This window comes from Nerophis ophidion, linkage group LG25, assembly GCF_033978795.1.
Source record: "Nerophis ophidion isolate RoL-2023_Sa linkage group LG25, RoL_Noph_v1.0, whole genome shotgun sequence".
NCBI classification, from domain to species: Eukaryota; Metazoa; Chordata; class Actinopteri; order Syngnathiformes; family Syngnathidae; genus Nerophis; species Nerophis ophidion.
The window spans coordinates 38,087,829-38,106,959 of record NC_084635.1 but is presented as its reverse complement, the minus strand read 5'-3'; the positions used below and the strand labels follow the sequence as shown (position 1 = coordinate 38,106,959).

General features: G+C 45.3%; 1 protein-coding gene across 1 annotated transcript in view; it reads left to right on the top strand.

Moving 5' to 3' along the window:
• leo1 (LEO1 homolog, Paf1/RNA polymerase II complex component) overlaps nucleotides 1-3,231 on the top strand; it is a 28,251-nt gene extending 25,020 nt beyond the window's left edge. The window contains exons 12-14 of the mRNA XM_061886977.1: nucleotides 199-391; nucleotides 462-559; nucleotides 2,719-3,231. Coding sequence (XP_061742961.1) covers nucleotides 199-391; nucleotides 462-559; nucleotides 2,719-2,859 — 432 coding nt within the window. The 3' untranslated portion in view covers nucleotides 2,860-3,231. The remainder of the gene's footprint in view (nucleotides 1-198; nucleotides 392-461; nucleotides 560-2,718) is intronic.
• Nucleotides 3,232-19,131: the final 15,900 nt, after the last annotated feature.

Below are 19,131 nucleotides of genomic sequence, written 5' to 3'. Positions count from 1 at the left end.
ATGTTAGGTTGAAAGTTCCTTCTGGACTTAGACATGTTAGGTTGAAAGTTCCTTCTGGACTTAGACGTGTTAGGTTGAAAGTTCCTTCTGGACTTAGACGTGTTAAGTTGAAAGTTCCTTCTGGACTTAGACGTGTTAGGTTGAAAGTTCCTTCTGGACTTAGACATATTATGTTAAAAGTTCCTTCTGGATCCCCAGAAAGAAGAGGAGCGCCTGCGAGCGTCCATCCGCAGAGAGTCCCAGCAGAGGAGGATGAGGGAGAAGCAGCACCAGAGAGGTTTGAGCAGCAGCTACCTGGAGCCTGATCGCTATGACGACGAGGAGGATGGCGAGGAGGCCATCAGCTTGGCGGCCATTAAGAGCAAATACAAAGGAGGCGGCGGCTTGAGAGGTGAGCGCTGGTCAGCATGTGGAACACAATCTGTGCTTCCCAAACCTTCTGAAGGAACTTCTCTCTGCAGAGGAGCGAGCAAGAATCTACTCTTCAGACAGTGAGGAAGGTTCTGATGACGACAAGACCCAGAGACTGATGAAGGCCAAGAAGCTGGACAGTGATGAGGTGGGTGTCATGTGATGAGGTGGCTGTCATGTCATGTGATGAGGTGGCTGTCATGTGATGAGGTGGCTGTCATGTCATGTGATGAGGTGGCTGTCATGTGATGAGGTGGCTGTCATGTGATGTGATGAGGTGGCTGTCATGTGATGTGATGAGGTGGCTGTCATGTGATGAGGTGGGTGTCATGTGATGAGGTGGGTGTCATGTCATGTGATACACAAAGTGAAAGTACTGCATGTTCCTACACAAAGTGAAAGTACTGTATGTTCCTACACAAAGTGAAAGTACTCCATGTCCCTACACAAAGTGAAAGTACTGTATGTTCCTACACAAAGTAAAAGTACTGTATGTTCCTACACAAAGTGAAAGTACTGTATGTTCCTACACAAAGTGAAAGTACTGCATGTCCCTACACAAAGTGAAAGTACTGTATACTACACAAAGTGAAAGTACTGCATGTCCCTACACAAAGTGAAAGTACTGCATGTCCCTACACAAAGTGAAAGTACTGCATGTTCCTACACAAAGTGAAAGTACTGTATGTTCCTACACAAAGTGAAAGTACTGCATGTCCCTACACAAAGTGAAAGTACTGTATGTTCCTACACAAAGTGAAAGTACTGCATGTTCCTACACAAAGTGAAAGTACTGTATGTTCCTACACAAAGTGAAAGTGCTGCATGTTCCTACACAAAGTGAAAGTACTGCATGTCCCTACACAAAGTGAAAGTACTGTATACTACACAAAGTGAAAGTACTGCATGTTCCTACACAAAGTGAAAGTACTGTATACTACACAAAGTGAAAGTACTGCATGTTCCTACACAAAGTGAAAGTACTGCATGTTCCTACACAAAGTGAAAGTACTGCATGTCCCTACACAAAGTGAAAGTACTGTATGTTCCTACACAAAGTGAAAGTACTGTATGTTCCTACACAAAGTGAAAGTACTGCATGTCCCTACACAAAGTGAAAGTACTGTATACTACACAAAGTGAAAGTACTGCATGTTCCTACACAAAGTGAAAGTACTGTATGTTCCTACACAAAGTGAAAGTACTGCATGTCCCTACACAAAGTGAAAGTACTGTATGTTCCTACACAAAGTGAAAGTACTGCATGTTCCTACACAAAGTGAAAGTACTGTATGTTCCTACACAAAGTGAAAGTGCTGCATGTTCCTACACAAAGTGAAAGTACTGCATGTCCCTACACAAAGTGAAAGTACTGTATACTACACAAAGTGAAAGTACTGCATGTTCCTACACAAAGTGAAAGTACTGTATACTACACAAAGTGAAAGTACTGCATGTTCCTACACAAAGTGAAAGTACTGCATGTTCCTACACAAAGTGAAAGTACTGCATGTCCCTACACAAAGTAAAAGTAGTGTATGTTCCTACACAAAGTGAAAGTACTGTATGTTCCTACACAAAGTGAAAGTACTACATGTCCCTACACAAAGTGAAAGTACTGTATACTACACAAAGTGAAAGTACTGCATGTTCCTACACAAAGTGAAAGTACTGTATACTACACAAAGTGAAAGTACTGCATGTTCCTACACAAAGTGAAAGTACTGCATGTTCCTACACAAAGTGAAAGTACTGCATGTTCCTACACAAAGTGAAAGTACTGTATACTACACAAAGTGAAAGTACTGCATGTTCCTACACAAAGTGAAAGTACTGCATGTCCCTACACAAAGTGAAAGTACTGCATGTCCCTACACAAAGTGAAAGTACTGTATACTACACAAAGTGAAAGTACTGCATGTTCCTACACAAAGTGAAAGTACTGTATACTACACAAAGTGAAAGTACTGCATGTCCCTACACAAAGTGAAAGTACTGTATACTACACAAAGTGAAAGTACTGCATGTCCCTACACAAAGTGAAAGTACTGTATACTACACAAAGTGAAAGTACTGCATGTTCCTACACAAAGTGAAAGTACTGTATACTGCACAAAGTGAAAGTACTGCATGTTCCTACACAAAGTGAAAGTACTGCATGTCCCTACACAAAGTGAAAGTACTGTATACTACACAAAGTGAAAGTACTGCATGTTCCTACACAAAGTGAAAGTACTGTATACTACACAAAGTGAAAGTACTGCATGTCCCTACACAAAGTGAAAGTAGTGTTGCTGTTGTGTGCAGGAGGGTGAGGCCTCAGGCAAGCGAAAGGCAGAGGATGATGATGATGATGATGTTGATGAAGATGAAGAAATGTCCACCAAGAAGGCCAAGAAATATGTCATCAGTGATGATGAGGAAGAGGAGGAAGATGAGGTGGAATAATTGCCTTTGTTTACTGAACTACCATCCTACATGACTATTATTACTGAACTACCATCCTACATGACTATTATTACTGAACTACCATCCTACATGACTATTATTACTGAACTACCATCCTACATGACTATTATTACTGAACTACCATCTTAGATGACTATTATTACTGAACTACCATCCTACATGACTATTATCACTGAACTACCATCCTACATGACTATTATTACTGAACTACCATCCTACATGACTATTATTACTGAACTACCATCCTGCATCAAAGAGACAATGATTTGATTGACATTCCATCAAGGATGACATATTTTGGTAAAAAGTTGGCACACAACAGATTCTGTGATTAAATGACTTTGTTTGTAAGTACTGAATGTTCTTTCATCCATCCATTTTCTACCGCTTGTTGCTTGTTACTCTCAGAGTCTCCTTGCCACTCAGGCAAATCACATTGTCTAAAAATGCATTTTCCAACAAATTATTTTAACCCCATGCAGCCCCCGGGTCAATAAGTTAGGGGGCCCCTGATGTACATGATCATATAATTGATGTAGATTATCATATAGTTGATGTAGATGATCATATAATTGATGTAGATGATCATATAGTTCAATCAATCAATGTTTATTTATATAGCCCCAAATCACAAATGTCTCAAAGGACTGCACAAATCATTACGACTACAACATCCTCGGAAGAACCCACAAAAGGGCAAGGAAAACTCACACCCAGTGGGCAGGGAGAATTCACATCCAGTGGGACGCCAGTGACAATGCTGACTATGAGAAACCTTGGAGAGGACCTCAGATGTGGGCAACCCCCCCCCTCTAGGGGACCGAAAGCAATGGATGTGGAGCGGGTCTAACATGATACTGTGAAAGTTCAATCCATAGTGGCTCCAAGACAGCAGTGAGAGTCCCGTCCACAGGAAACCATCTCAAGCGGATCAGCAGCGTAAAGATGTCCCCAACCGATACAGGCGAGCGGTCCATCCTGGGTCTCGACTCTGGACAGTCAGTACTTCATCCATGGTCATCGGACCGGACCCCCTCCACAAGGGAGGGGGGGACATAGGAGAAAGAAAAGAAGCGGCAGATCAACTGGTCTAAAAAGGAGGTCTATTTAAAGGCTAGAGTATACAGATGAGTTTTAAGATAAGACTTAAATGCTTCTACTGAGGTAGTTGATGTACATGATCATATAGTTGATGTAGATGATCATATAGTCGATGTAGATGATCCTATAGTCGATGTAGATGATCATATAGTTGATGTAGATGATCATATAGTTGATGTAGATTATCATATAGTTGATGTAGATGATCATATAGTTCATGATCATATAATTGATGTAGATGATCATATAGTTGATGTAGATGATCATATAGTTCATGATCATATAGTTGATGTAGATGATCATATAGTGGATGTAGATGATCATATAGTTGATGTAGATGATCATATAGTTGATGTACATGATCATATAGTTGATGTACATGATCATATAGTTGATGTAGATGATCCTATAGTCGATGTAGATGATCATATAGTTGATGTAGATGATCATATAGTAGATGTAGATGATCATATAGTTTTTGTAGATGATCATATAGTTGATGTAGATGATCCTATAGTCGATGTAGATGATCATATAGTCGATGTAGATGATCATATAGTCGATGTAGATGATCATATAGTTGATGTAGATGATCATATAGTTGATGTAGATGATCATATAGTTGATGTACATGATCATATAGTTGATGTAGATGATCATATAGTTGATGTACATGATCGTATAGTTGATGTAGATGATCCTATAGTCGATGTAGATGATCATATAGTTGATGTACATGATCATATAGTTGATGTACATGATCATATAGTTGATGTAGATGATCATATAGTTGATGTACATGATCATACAGTTGATGTAGATGATCATATAGTTGATGTAGAGGATCCTATAGTCGATGTAGATGATCCTATAGTTGATGTAGATGATCGTATAGTTGATGTACATGATCATATAGTTGATGTAGATGATCATATAGTTGATGTAGATGATCATATAGTTGATGTAGATGATCATATAGTTGATGTACATGATCATATAGTTGATGTAGATGATCATATAGTTGATGTAGATGATCATATAGTTGATGTAGATGATCCTATAGTTGATGTACATGATCATATAGTTGATGTAGATGATCATATAGTTGATGTAGATGATCATATAGTTGATGTACATGATCCTATAGTCGATGTAGATGATCATATAGTTGATGTAGATGATCATATAGTCGAAGTAGATGATCCTATAGTCGATGTAGATGATCATATTGTTGATGTAGATGGAGAGTTGTTTTAGTAACACTCTTAATGTGTGACTCAAAGGAGAGAGTTGTTTTAGTAACACTCTTAATGTGTGACTCAAAGGAGAGAGTTGTTTTAGTAACACTCTTAATGTGTGACTCAAAAGAGAGAGTTGTTTTAGTAACACTCTTAGTGTGTGACTCAAAGAAGAGAGTTGTTTTAGTAACACTCTTAATGTGTGACTCAAAGGAGAGAGTTGTTTTAGTAACACTCTTAATGTGTGACTCAAATGAGAGAGTTGTTTTAGTAACACTCTTAATGTGTGACTCAAAGGAGAGAGTTGTTTTAGTAACACTCTTAATGTGTGACTCAAAAGAGAGAGTTGTTTTAGTAACACTCTTAGTGTGTGACTCAAAGGAGAGAGTTGTTTTAGTAACACTCTTAATGTGTGACTCAAAGGAGAGAGTTGTTTTAGTAACACTCTTAATGTGTGACTCAAAAGAGAAAGTTGTTTTAGTAACACTCTTAGTGTGTGACTCAAAGGAGAGAGTTGTTTTAGTAACACTCTTAATTTGTGACTCAAAAGAGAGAGTTGCTTTCGATACCGTCGATCATAATATTTTATTAGAACGTATCAAAACACGAATTGGTATGTCAGACTTGGCCCTGTCTTGGTTTAACTCTTATCTTACTGATAGGATGCAGTGTGTCTCCCATAACAGTGTGACCTCGGACTACGTTAAGGTAACGTGTGGAGTTCCCCAGGGTTCGGTCCTTGGCCCTGCACTCTTCATCATCTACATGCTGCCGCTAGGTGACATCATACGCAAATACGGTGTTAGTTTTCACTGTTATGCTGATGACACCCAACTCTACATGCCCCTAAAGCTGACCAACACGCCGGATTGTAGCCAGCTGGAGGCGTGTCTTAATGAAATTAAACAATGGATGTCCGCTAACTTTTTGCAACTCAACGCCAAAAAAACGGAAATGCTGATTATCGGTCCTGCTAGACACCGAACTCTATTTAATAATACAACTCTAACATTTGACAACCAAACAATTAAACAAGGCGACACGGTAAAGAATCTGGGTATTATCTTCGACCCAACTCTCTCCTTTGAGGCACACATTAAAAGCGTTACTAAAACGGCCTTCTTTCATCTCCGCAATATCGCTAAAATTCGCTCCATTATGTCCACTAAAGACGCTGAGATCATTATCCATGCGTTTGTTACGTCTCGCCTCGACTACTGTAACGTATTATTTTCGGGTCTCCCCATGTCTAGCATTAAAAGATTACAGTTGGTACAAAATGCGGCTGCTAGACTTTTGACAAGAACAAGAAAGTTTGATCACATTACGCCTGTACTGTATATACCTTTATATACATATATACATACATATATACCTATACTGTATATACCTTTATATACATATATACATACATATACACCTATACTGTATATACCTTTATATACATATATACATACATATATACCTATACTGTATATACCTTTATATACATATATACATACATATATACCTATACTGTATATACCTTTATATACATATATACATACATATATACCTATACTGTATATACCTTTATATACATATATACATACATATATACCTATACTGGCTCACCTGCACTGGCTTCCTGTGCACTTAAGATGTGACTTTAAGGTTTTACTACTTACGTATAAAATACTACACGGTCTAGCTCCATCCTATCTTGCCGATTGTATTGTACCATATGTCCCGGCAAGAAATCTGCGTTCAAAGGACTCCGGCTTATTAGTGATTCCCAAAGCCCAAAAAAAGTCTGCGGGCTATAGAGCATTTTCCGTTCGGGCTCCAGTACTCTGGAATGCCCTCCCGGTAACAGTTCGAGATGCCACCTCAGTAGAAGCATTTAAGTCTCACCTTAAAACTCATTTGTATACTCTAGCCTTTAAATAGACTCCCTTTTTAGACCAGTTGATCTGCCGTTTCTTTTCTTTTTCTTCCATGTCCCACTCTCCCGTGTGGAGGGGATCCGGTCCGATCCGGTGGCCATGTACTGCTCGCCTGTGTATCGGCTGGGGACATCTCTGTGCTGCTTGGGATGGTTTCCTGCTGGCTCCGCTGTGAACGGGACTCTCGCTGCTGTGTCTTGGATCCTCTTTGGACTGGACTCTCGCGACTGTGTTGTATCCATTGTGGATTGAACTTTCACAGTATCATGTTAGACCCGCTCGACATCCATTGCTTTCCTCCTCTCTAAGGTTCTCATAGTCATCATTGTCACCGACGTCCCACTGGGTGTGAGTTTTCCTACCGAGGATGTCGTGGTGGTTTGTGCAGCCCTTTGAGACACTAGTGATTTAGGGCTATATAAGTAAACATTGATTGATTGATTGATTGTTTTAGTAACACTCTTAGTGTGTGACTCAAATGAGAGAGTTGTTTTAGTAACACTCTTAATGTGTGTCTCAAAGGAGAGAGTTGTTTTAGTAACACTCTTAATGTGTGACTCAAATGGGAGAGTTGTTTTAGTAACACTCTTAGTGTGTGACTCAAAGGAGAGAGTTGTTTTAGTAACACTCTTAATGTGTGACTCAAAGGAGAAAGTTGTTTTAGTAACACTCTTAGTGTGTGACTCAAAGGAAAGAGTTGTTTTAGTAACACTCTTAGTGTGTGACTCAAAGGAAAGAGTTGTTTTAGTAACACTCTTAATGTGTGACTCAAAGGAGAGAGTTGTTTTAGTAACACTCTTAATGTGTGACTCAAATGAGAGAGTTGTTTTAGTAACACTCTTAATGTGTGACTCAAAGGAGAGAGTTGTTTTAGTAACACTCTTAATGTGTGACTCAAATGAGAGAGTTGTTTTAGTAACACTCTTAATGTGTGACTCAAAGGAGAGAATTGTCTTAGTAACACTCTTAATGTGTGACTCAAATGAGAGAGTTGTTTTAGTAACACTCTTAATGTGTGACTCAAAGGAGAGAGTTGTTTTAGTAACACTCTTAATGTGTGACTCAAATGAGAGAGTTGTTTTAGTAACACTCTTAATGCGTGACTCAAAGGAGAGAGTTGTTTTAGTAACACTCTTAATGTATACCGTACTAAACAAAATTTTGGATTGTTTTTATTAAGGTGGATGAGATTTGAGTAATATTTAGCTTTAGCTAAGCTAAGCATGCGTTTATAAGTTATTAAACCATCATTTTATAAGGTAATGATCGGACATTACTTTAGTATACGGGAGTATCGTAACTTTGGGAACGGTGATACCCCTGACAAGCACTAGGTCTATCATATTACCGCTGCAATGCGTGGGTTCATTTATTATTTGTGTAAGACCACAGCTATCAATTATAGTCTGGAGCGCTACGCACGGTGGGTCCGATGGGGTATTCATATGGATATTAAAGTCCCCCATTATAATTATATTATCGGCGTGCGTCACTAGATCAGCAACCAACTATGAGAATTCACTGATAAAGTCCGAATAGGGCCCTGGGGGGCGGTAGATAACAGCCAGGTGTAGAGGCAGCGGTAACAATAACACTCAGATACACACTTAAGAATAATACACCATGATACACACTTAAGTAAGAATAATACACCATGATACACACTTAAGTAAGAATAATACACCATTATACACACTTAAGTAAGAATAATACACCATGATACACACTTAAGTAAGAATAATACACCATTATACACACTTAAGTAAGAATAATACACCATGATACACACTTAAGTAAGAATAATACACCATTATACACACTTAAGTAAGAATAATACACCATGATACACACTTAAGTAAGAATAATACACCATGATACACACTTAAGTAAGAATAATACACCATGATACACACTTAAGTAAGAATAGTACACCATGATACACACTTAAGTAAGAATAATACACCATGATACACACTTAAGTAAGAATAATACACACAGGCAGACCAAAAGCTTGACTTGCTTGTTGAGAAGAAGTTCTGAGCAGGACTTTGTCACAAGGCTGTCAAATGTCTGACTGTTGTGATATCTGACTCACTTTATCTCATCTGCACCTTTGGTCCTCTTATTTAAGTCACATCTTGTCCCACATCACTTACATAACTCTCTCTCACTACTACTACTACTACTACTACTACTACTACTACTACTATCACTACTACTACTACTACTATCACTACTAGTACTCATGAAGTACTCTCAGATACCTTCATCCTCAGTGGGACTTTCTAACTGTGATACTGGAACTTACATAAGTTTCCTAAAGAAGACAAAACATTTTTTTTTCTTGTCAACATGTAGATAGATGTCGTTTTTGACAGTAGATAGAGAACAATAATAACATTATTGGAGTGGGCCAAAGAAAAGGCAAACTCATGAAATAGATAGTGTGGTGTGGGGACCTAAGAGGTAGTTAGTTGCAGGGTGACAGATAATCACCATGGCCCCCTATTGGGCACATGACTGTCACTACTATCAGTACTATCACTATCAGTACTACTACTTTCAGTACTGTCAATACTATCACTACTAACAGTACTATCACCACAATCAGTACTAGCACTACTAACAGTACTATCACAACTATCAGTACCATCACAACTATCACTACTATCACAACTATCAGTACTATCACTACTAACAGTACCATCACAACTATCAGTACTATCACTACTAACAGTACCATCACAACTATCAGTACTATCACTACTAACAGTACCATCACAACTATCAGTACCATCACTACTAACAAGTACCATCACAACTATCAGTACCATCACAACTATCAGTACCATCACTACTAACAGTACCATCACAACTATCAGTACCATCACAACTATCAGTACCATCACTACTAACAGTACCATCACAACTATCAGTACCATCACAACTATCAGTACCATCACTACTATCAGTACCATCACAACTATCAGTACTATCACTACTAACAGTACCATCACAACTATCAGTACCATCACTACTAACAAGTACCATCACAACTATCAGTACCATCACAACTATCAGTACCATCACAACTATCAGTACCATCACAACTATCAGTACCATCACAACTATCAGTACCATCACTACTAACAGTACCATCACAACTATCAGTACTATCACAACTATCAGTACCATCACTACTGACAGTACCATCACAACTATCAGTACCATCACAACTATCAGTACCATCACTACTAACAGTACCATCACAACTATCAGTACCATCACTACTAACAGTACCATCACAACTATCAGTACTATCACTACTAACAGTACCATCACAACTATCAGTACCATCACAACTATCAGTACTATCACAACTATCAGTACTAACACTACTAACAGTACCATCACAACTATCAGTACCATCACAACTATCAGTACCATCACTACTATCAGTACCATCACAACTATCAGTACTATCACTACTAACAGTACTATCACAACTATCAGTACTAGCATTACTTTTAAAGTTGAAGTAGCAATGATAGTCACACACACACTAGATGTGGTGAAATGCATTTGACCCAACCCCTTGATCACCCCCTGGGAGGTGAGGGGAGCAGTAAGCAGCAGCGCTGGTTGCGCCCGGAATCATTAGCACTATCACTACTATCAGTACCAAAAGTACTATGACTACTAGCAGTACTATCACCTTGGGAACAAGGCCAGACATCAAAGGTACTATGAGAGTGTAGCAGTAGGTGGGCCAGACCATGCCGGCCAATCACAAAGTAGCTCCTCCCCTCTTTGGCCCGCCTCCTATGACGTCTTTATTGAGCTCCACTTCACTTGGACCATGGACTCAGAGAAACCTTCGCCAACATTTACTGGACTATTGAGAGCCGCACACCCGTCTAGCTGTCTGATAGAAGTGCTGGATATCTCCTTGGGACTAGAGGATCATGTTGCAGCAGGAGAGTAAGTAACATCATGTCTTCTTTCTTCCTCCTACAACAACTCATGCTCTTCATGGGCACACATGGGTGACTATCAGGTCAGTGTCAGGAGAAGAAGATGACCTGGGTGACTATCAGGTCAGTGTCAGGAAAAGAAGATGACCTGGGTGACTATCAGGTCAGTGTCAGGAAAAGAAGAAGATGACCTGGGTGACTATCAGGTCAGTGTCAGGAGAAGAAGATGACCTTGGTGACTATCAGGTCAGTGTCAGGAGAAGAAGATGACCTGGGTGACTATCAGGTCAGTGTCAGGAGAAGAAGATGACCTGGGTGACTATCAGGTCAGTGTCAGGAAAAGAAGAAGATGACCTGGGTGACTATCAGGTCAGTGTCAGGAGAAGAAGATGACCTGGGTGACTATCAGGTCAGTGTCAGGAGAAGAAGATGACCTGAGTGACTATCAGGTCAGTGTCAGGAGAAGAAGATGACCTGGGTGACTATCAGGTCAGTGTCAGGAAAAGAAGAAGATGACCTGGGTGACTATCAGGTCAGTGTCAGGAAAAGAAGAAGATGACCTGGGTGACTATCAGGTCAGTGTCAGGAAAAGAAGAAGATGACCTGGGTGACTATCAGGTCAGTGTCAGGAGAAGAAGATGACCTTGGTGACTATCAGGTCAGTGTCAGGAGAAGAAGAAGATGACCTGGGTGACTATCAGGTCAGTGTCAGGAAAAGAAGAAGATGACCTGGGTGACTATCAGGTCAGTGTCAGGAAAAGAAGAAGATGACCTGGGTGACTATCAGGTCAGTGTCAGGAGAAGAAGATGACCTTGGTGACTATCAGGTCAGTGTCAGGAGAAGAAGAAGATGACCTGGGTGACTATCAGGTCAGTGTCAGGAAAAGAAGAAGATGACCTGGGTGACTATCAGGTCAGTGTCAGGAGAAGAAGAAGATGACCTGGGTGACTATCAGGTCAGTGTCAGGAGAAGAAGATGACCTGGGTGACTATCAGATCAGTGTCAGGAGAAGAAGATGGCCTTGGTGACTATCAGGTCAGTGTCAGGAGAAGAAGAAGATGACCTGGGTGACTATCAGGTCAGTGTCAGGAGAAGAAGAAGATGACCTGGGTGACTATCAGGTCAGTGTCAGGAAAAGAAGAAGATGACCTGGGTGACTATCAGGTCAGTGTCAGGAGAAGAAGATGACCTGGGTGACTATCAGATCAGTGTCAGGAGAAGAAGATGACCTGGGTGACTATCAGGTCAGTGTCAGGAAAAGAAGAAGATGACCTGGGTGACTATCAGGTCAGTGTCAGGAGAAGAAGAAGATGACCTGGGTGACTATCAGGTCAGTGTCAAAAGAAGAAGATGAGCTGGGTGACTATCAGGTCAGTGTCAGGAGAAGAAGATGACCTGGGTGACTATCAGGTCAGTGTCAGGAGAAGAAGATGACCTGGGTGACTATCAGGTCAGTGTCAGGAGAAGAAGATAACCTGGGTGACTATCAGGTCAGTGTCAGGAAAAGAAGAAGATGACCTGGGTGACTATCAGGTCAGTGTCAGGAAAAGAAGAAGATGACCTTGGTGACTATCAGGTCAGTGTCACGAAAAGTAGAAGATGACCTGGGTGACTATCAGGTGAGTGTCAGGAAAAGAAGAAGATGACCTGGGTGACTATCAGGTCAGTGTTAGGAGAAGAAGATGACCTGGGTGACTATCAGGAGAAGAAAATGATGACCTGGGTGACTATCAGGAGAAGAAGATGACCTGGGTGACTATCAGGAGAAGAAGATGATGACCTGGGTGACTATCAGAAGAAGAAGATGATGACCTGGGTGACTATCAGGAGAAGATGATGACCTGGGTGACTATCAGGAGAGGAAGATGATGACCTGGGTGACTATCAGGAAAAGATGATGACCTGGGTGACTATCAGGAGAAGAAGATGATGACCTGGGTGACCATGACTATCAGGAGAAGATGATGACCTGGGTGACTTTCAGGAGAAGATGAGGACCTGGGTGACTATCAGGAGAAGAAGATAATGACCTGGGTGACTATCAGGAGAAGAAGATGATGACCTGGGTGACTATCAGGAGAAGAAGATGATGACCTGGGTGACTATCAGAAGAAGAAGATGATGACCTGGGTGACTATCAGGAGAAGAAGATGATGACCTGGGTGACTGTCAGGAGAAGATGAGGACCTGGTTGACTATCAGGAGAAGATGATGACCTGGGTGACTATCAGGAGAAGAAGATGATGACCTGGGTGACTATCAGGAGAAGAAGATGACATGGGTGACTATCAGGAGAAGAAGATGATGACCTGGGTGACTATCAGGAGAAGAAGATGATGACCTGGGTGACTATCAGGAGAAGATGATGACATGGGTGACTATCAGGAGAAGAAGATGATGACCTGGGTGACTATGACTATCAGGAGAAGATGATGACCTGGGTGACTATCAGGAGAAGAAGATGATGACCTGGGTGACCATAGCTATCAGGAGAAGATGATGACATGGGTGACTATCAGGAGAAGATGATGACCTGGGTGACTATCAGGAGAAGATGATGACCTGGGTGACTATCAGGAGAAGAAGATGATGACCTGGGTGACTATCAGGAGAAGAAGAGGACCTGGGTGACTATCAGGAGAAGATGAGGACCTGGGTGACTATCAGGAGAAGATGATGACCTGGGTGACTATCAGGAGAAGATGATGACCTGGGTGACTATCAGGAGAAGAAGATGATGACCTGGGTGACTATCAGGAGAAGAAGAGGACCTGGGTGACTATCAGGAGAAGATGAGGACCTGGGTGACTATCAGGAGAAGATGAGGACTTGGGTGACTATCAGGAGAAGATGAGGACCTGGGTGACTATCAGGAGAAGATGATGACCTGGGTGACTATCAGGAGAAGATGAGGAAGTAAACACCAACTCAACCATTTGATGGCAGCCATATTGGCCAATGTTCAAACGTTTTTGACCAATCAAATGTCACGAGTCAGATGACATCACACCTGAGTAGCGGAGCAATCTCACTCTTTCATCATCTAGTCACTTTTCACTATTTCGTCATCAAGTCACTTTTCACTCTTTCGTCATCAAGTCATATTTTTGTCTTGTATCAATTATTATGTATCATAGTAATAATGTATCATAGTAATAATGTATCATAGTAATAATGTATTATAGTAATAATGTATTTCTGCTGCCAATAGACTTTGGTCCCAGGGACTGAATACAGTTCTTACATCATGACTTGTCTGCACACCACTGTTGTGCAACCACAGAACCTGGACAACATCAACACTGAGTCAGGCGGCAACAGAAGAAGAAAACCAGTCGAAGGACGCAGATGTCAGCACCACCATGGAGGGTGTGGCAGATGTCAGCACCACCGTGGAGGGTGTGGCAGATGTCAGCACCACCATGGAGGGTGTGGCAGATGTCAGCACCACCATGGAGGGTGTGGCAGATGTCATCACCACCATGGAGGGTGTGGCAGATGTCAGCACCACCATGGAGGGTGTGGCAGATGTCATCACCACCATGGAGGGTGTGGCAGATGTCAGCACCACCATGGAGGGTGTGGCAGATGTCAGCACCACCGTGGAGGGTGTGGCAGATGTCAGCACCACCGTGGAGGGTGTGGCAGATGTCAGCACCACCATGGAGGGTGTGGCAGATGTCAGCACCACCGTGGAGGGTGTGGCAGATGTCAGCACCACCATGGAGGGTGTGGCAGATGTCAGCACCACCATGGAGGGTGTGGCAGATGTCAGCACCACCGTGGAGGGTGTGGCAGATGTCAGCACCACCATGGAGGGTGTGGCAGATGTCAGCACCACCGTGGAAGGTGTGGCAGATGTCATCACCACCATGGAGGGTGTGGCAGATGTCAGCACCACCATGGAGGGTGTGGCAGATGTCAGCACCACCATGGAGGGTGTGGCAGATGTCAGCACCACCATGGAGGGTGTGGCAGATGTCAGCACCACCGTGGAGGGTGTGGCAGATGTCAGCACCACCGTGGAGGGTGTGGCAGATGTCAGCACCACCGTGGAGGGTGTGGCAGATGTCATCACCACCATGGAGGGTGTGGCAGATGTCAGCACCACCATGGAGGGTGTGGCAGATGTCAGCACCACCGTGGAGGGTGTGGCAGATGTCATCACCACCATGGAGGGTGTGGCAGATGTCAGCACCACCATGGAGGGTGTGGCAGATGTCAGCACCACCGTGGAGGGTGTGGCAGATGTCAGCACCACCGTGGAGGGTGTGGCAGATGTCAGCACCACCGTGGAGGGTGTGGCAGATGTCAGCACCACCATGGAGGGTGTGGCAGATGTCATCACCACCATGGAGGGTGTGGCAGATGTCATCACCACCATGGAGGGTGTGGCAGATGTCAGCACCACCGTGGAGGGTGTGGCAGATGTCAGCACCACCGTGGAGGGTGTGGCAGATGTCATCACAACCATGGAGGGTGTGGCAGATGTCAGCACCACCATGGAGGGTGTGGCAGATGTCAGCACCACCGTGGAGGGTGTGGCAGATGTCAGCACCACCGTGGAGGGTGTGGCAGATGTCAGCACCACCATGGAGGGTGTGGCAGATGTCATCACCACCATGGAGGGTGTGGCAGATGTCAGCACCACCATGGAGGGTGTGGCAGATGTCAGCACCACCGTGGAGGGTGTGGCAGATGTCAGCACCACCGTGGAGGGTGTGGCAGATGTCAGCACCACCATGGAGGGTGTGGCAGATGTCATCACCACCATGGAGGGTGTGGCAGATGTCATCACAACCATGGAGGGTGTGGCAGATGTCAGCACCACCATGGAGGGTGTGGCAGATGTCAGCACCACCGTGGAGGGTGTGGCAGATGTCAGCACCACCGTGGAGGGTGTGGCAGATGTCAGCACCACCGTGGAGGGTGTGGCAGATGTCATCACCACCATGGAGGGTGTGGCAGATGTCATCACCACCATGGAGGGTGTGGCAGATGTCATCACCACCATGGAGGGTGTGGCAGATGTCAGCACCACCGTGGAGGGTGTGGCAGATGTCAGCACCACCATGGAGGGTGTGGCAGATGTCAGCACCACCGTGGAGGGTGTGGCAGATGTCAGCACCACCATGAAGGGTGTGGCAGATGTCAGCACCACCGTGGAGGGTGTGGCAGATGTCAGCACCACCATGGAGGGTGTGGCAGATGTCATCACCACCATGGAGGGTGTGGCAGATGTCATCACCACCATGGAGGGTGTGGCAGATGTCATCACCACCATGGAGGGTGTGGCAGATGTCAGCACCACCATGGAGGGTGTGGCAGATGTCAGCACCACCATGGAGGGTGTGGCAGATGTCAGCACCACCATGGAGGGTGTGGCAGATGTCATCACCACCGTGGAGGGTGTGGCAGATGTCAGCACCACCGTGGAGGGTGTGGCAGATGTCAGCACCACTTTGGAGGGTGTGGCAGCGTGTGCATTGTGCACCACATGCTGCCCTCTTCTGGCAGAGGGCCATGCAGGCACAGTGGAATGTCCAGGGAACACTGGAGATAAGAGTTATCATCTGGACCTGGACCACTCCACCTGTGCATTGCTGCCACATGAGTTTGTAACCTGCTGACGCCACCAATGCAACATTCGGCCTTCTGGAATGTGACAAAGAGAAGGAGAATGCAGAGCCCTGGTGGCTAAGGACAGACGGTTTGAAGTGGGGGAGGCTGTGCTGGTGCGTGATTATCCATGGGGGAAGGAGAAGGATTGGCCTGGATTGGTGGCATCACAAGAGGCAGCGGTATCCACTCCGTGGATGTGGGCCAGGCGGACGAACTCTGGAGACGTCACACATGGTGGAAGGAGAAGGATTGGCCTGGATTGGTGGCATCACAAGAGGCAGCGGTATCTACTCCGTGGATCTGGGGCCAGGCGGGCGCGCTCTGGAGGCGTCACACAACGGGGAAGGAGAAGGGTTGGCCTGGATTGGTGGCATCACAAGAGGCAGCGGTATCTACTCTGTGGATGTGGGGCCAGGCGGGCGCGCTCTGGAGACGTCACACATGGGGGAAGGGATGCCTGGATTGGTGGCATCACAAGAGGCAGCGGTATCTACTCCGTGGATCTGGGGCCAGGCGGGCGCGCTCTGGAGGCGTCACACAACGGGGAAGGAGAAGGGTTGGCCTGGATTGGTGGCATCACAAGAGGCAGTGGTATCTACTCCGTGGATGTGGGGCCAGGCGGGCGCGCTCTGGAGGCGTCACACAACGGGGAAGGAGAAGGGTTGGCCTGGATTGGTGGCATCACAAGAGGCAGCGGTATCTACTCCGTGGATGTGGGGCCAGGCGGGCGCGCTCTGGAGACGTCACACATGGGGGAAGGAGAAGGGTTGCCTGGATAGGTGGCATCACAAGAGGCAGCGGTATCTACTCTGTGGATGTGGGGCCAGGCGGGCGCGCTCTGGAGACGTCACACATGGGGGAAGGAGAAGGGTTGCCTGGATAGGTGGCATCACAAGAGGCAGCGGTATCTACTCTGTGGATGTGGGGCCAGGCGGGCGCGCTCTGGAGACGTCACACATGGGGGAAGGGATGCCTGGATTGGTGGCATCACAAGAGGCAGCGGTATCTACTCCGTGGATGTGGGCCAGGCGGGTGCGCTCTGGAGACGTCACACATGGGGGAAGGAGAAGGGATGCCTGGATAGGTGGCATCACAAGAGGCAGCGGTATCTACTCTGTGGATGTGGGGCCAGGCGTGCGCGCTCTGGAGACGTCACACATGGGGGAAGGAGAAGGGATGCCTGGATTGGTGGCATCACAAGAGGCAGAGGTATCTACTCCGTGGATGTGGGCCAGGTGGGCGCGCTCTGGAGACGTCACACATGGGGGAAGGAGAAGGGTTGGCCTGGATTGGTGGCATCACAAGAGGCAGCGGTATCTACCCCGTGGATCTGGGGCCAGGCGGGCGCGCTCTGGAGACGTCACACATGGGGGAAGGAGAAGGGTTGCCTGGATTGGTGGCATCACAAGAGGCAGCGGTATCTACTCCGTGGATGTCGGCCAGGCGGGCGCGCTCTGGAGACGTCACACGGAGCAGATGAGAGCCGGTGACCGGGCGCTGTTGGTTCCCACAGGTCCAGAGCAAGAGGGTGTGCCAAGTGAACTGACAATTGGGGCCCAGGCGGTTGCCCCCCCCTTCTCCGACAAGTGGGAGGTTCTGGGAACTGGGACGGTCGCCCCCGAGCCTGGAGGGTCACCCAGACGGTCAGCAGATGTTGGAGTGGCAGGCCGGAGGTATCCTCTCCGTGTTACCAGAACTCCAGACTGCCTTAATCTCTGAACTATGGAGAGTGGGTCGTTAGAGAGTCTCCTCAGGTTTCGGGACAGAATAGTCCCTGTTGACTGACTCCGAGGTTCGGGGGTAGTCTCCCCCCCGGCCTCAGTAGATGTTGGAGTGCCAGGCCGGAGGTATCCTCTCCGGGTTACCAGAACTCCAGACTGCCTTAATCTCTGAACTATGGAGAGTGGGTCGTTAGAGAGTCCCCTCAGGTTTTGGGACAGAATAGTCCCTGTTGACTGACTCCGAGGTTCGGGGGTAGTCTTCCCCCCCGGCCTCAGTAGATGTTGGAGTGCCAGGCCGGAGGTATCCTCTCCGGGTTACCAGAACTCCAGACTGCCTTAATCTCTGAACTATGGAGAGTGGGTCGTTAGAGAGTCTCCTCAGGTTTCGGGACAGAATAGTCCCTGTTGACTGACTCCGAGGTTTGGGGTTAGTCTCCCCCCCCCGGCCTCGGTAGATGTTGGAGTGCCAGGCCGGAGGTATCCTCTCCGGGTTACCAGAACTCCAGACTGCCTTAATCGCTGAACTATGGAGAGTGGGTCGTTAGAGAGTCTCCTCAGGTTTTGGGACAGAATAGTCCCTGTTGACTGACTCCGAGGTTAGGGGGTAGTCTACCCCCCGGCCTCAGTAAGCATGTATGTGTTTAAGTTGGAGTTCCCTATTTACAATAA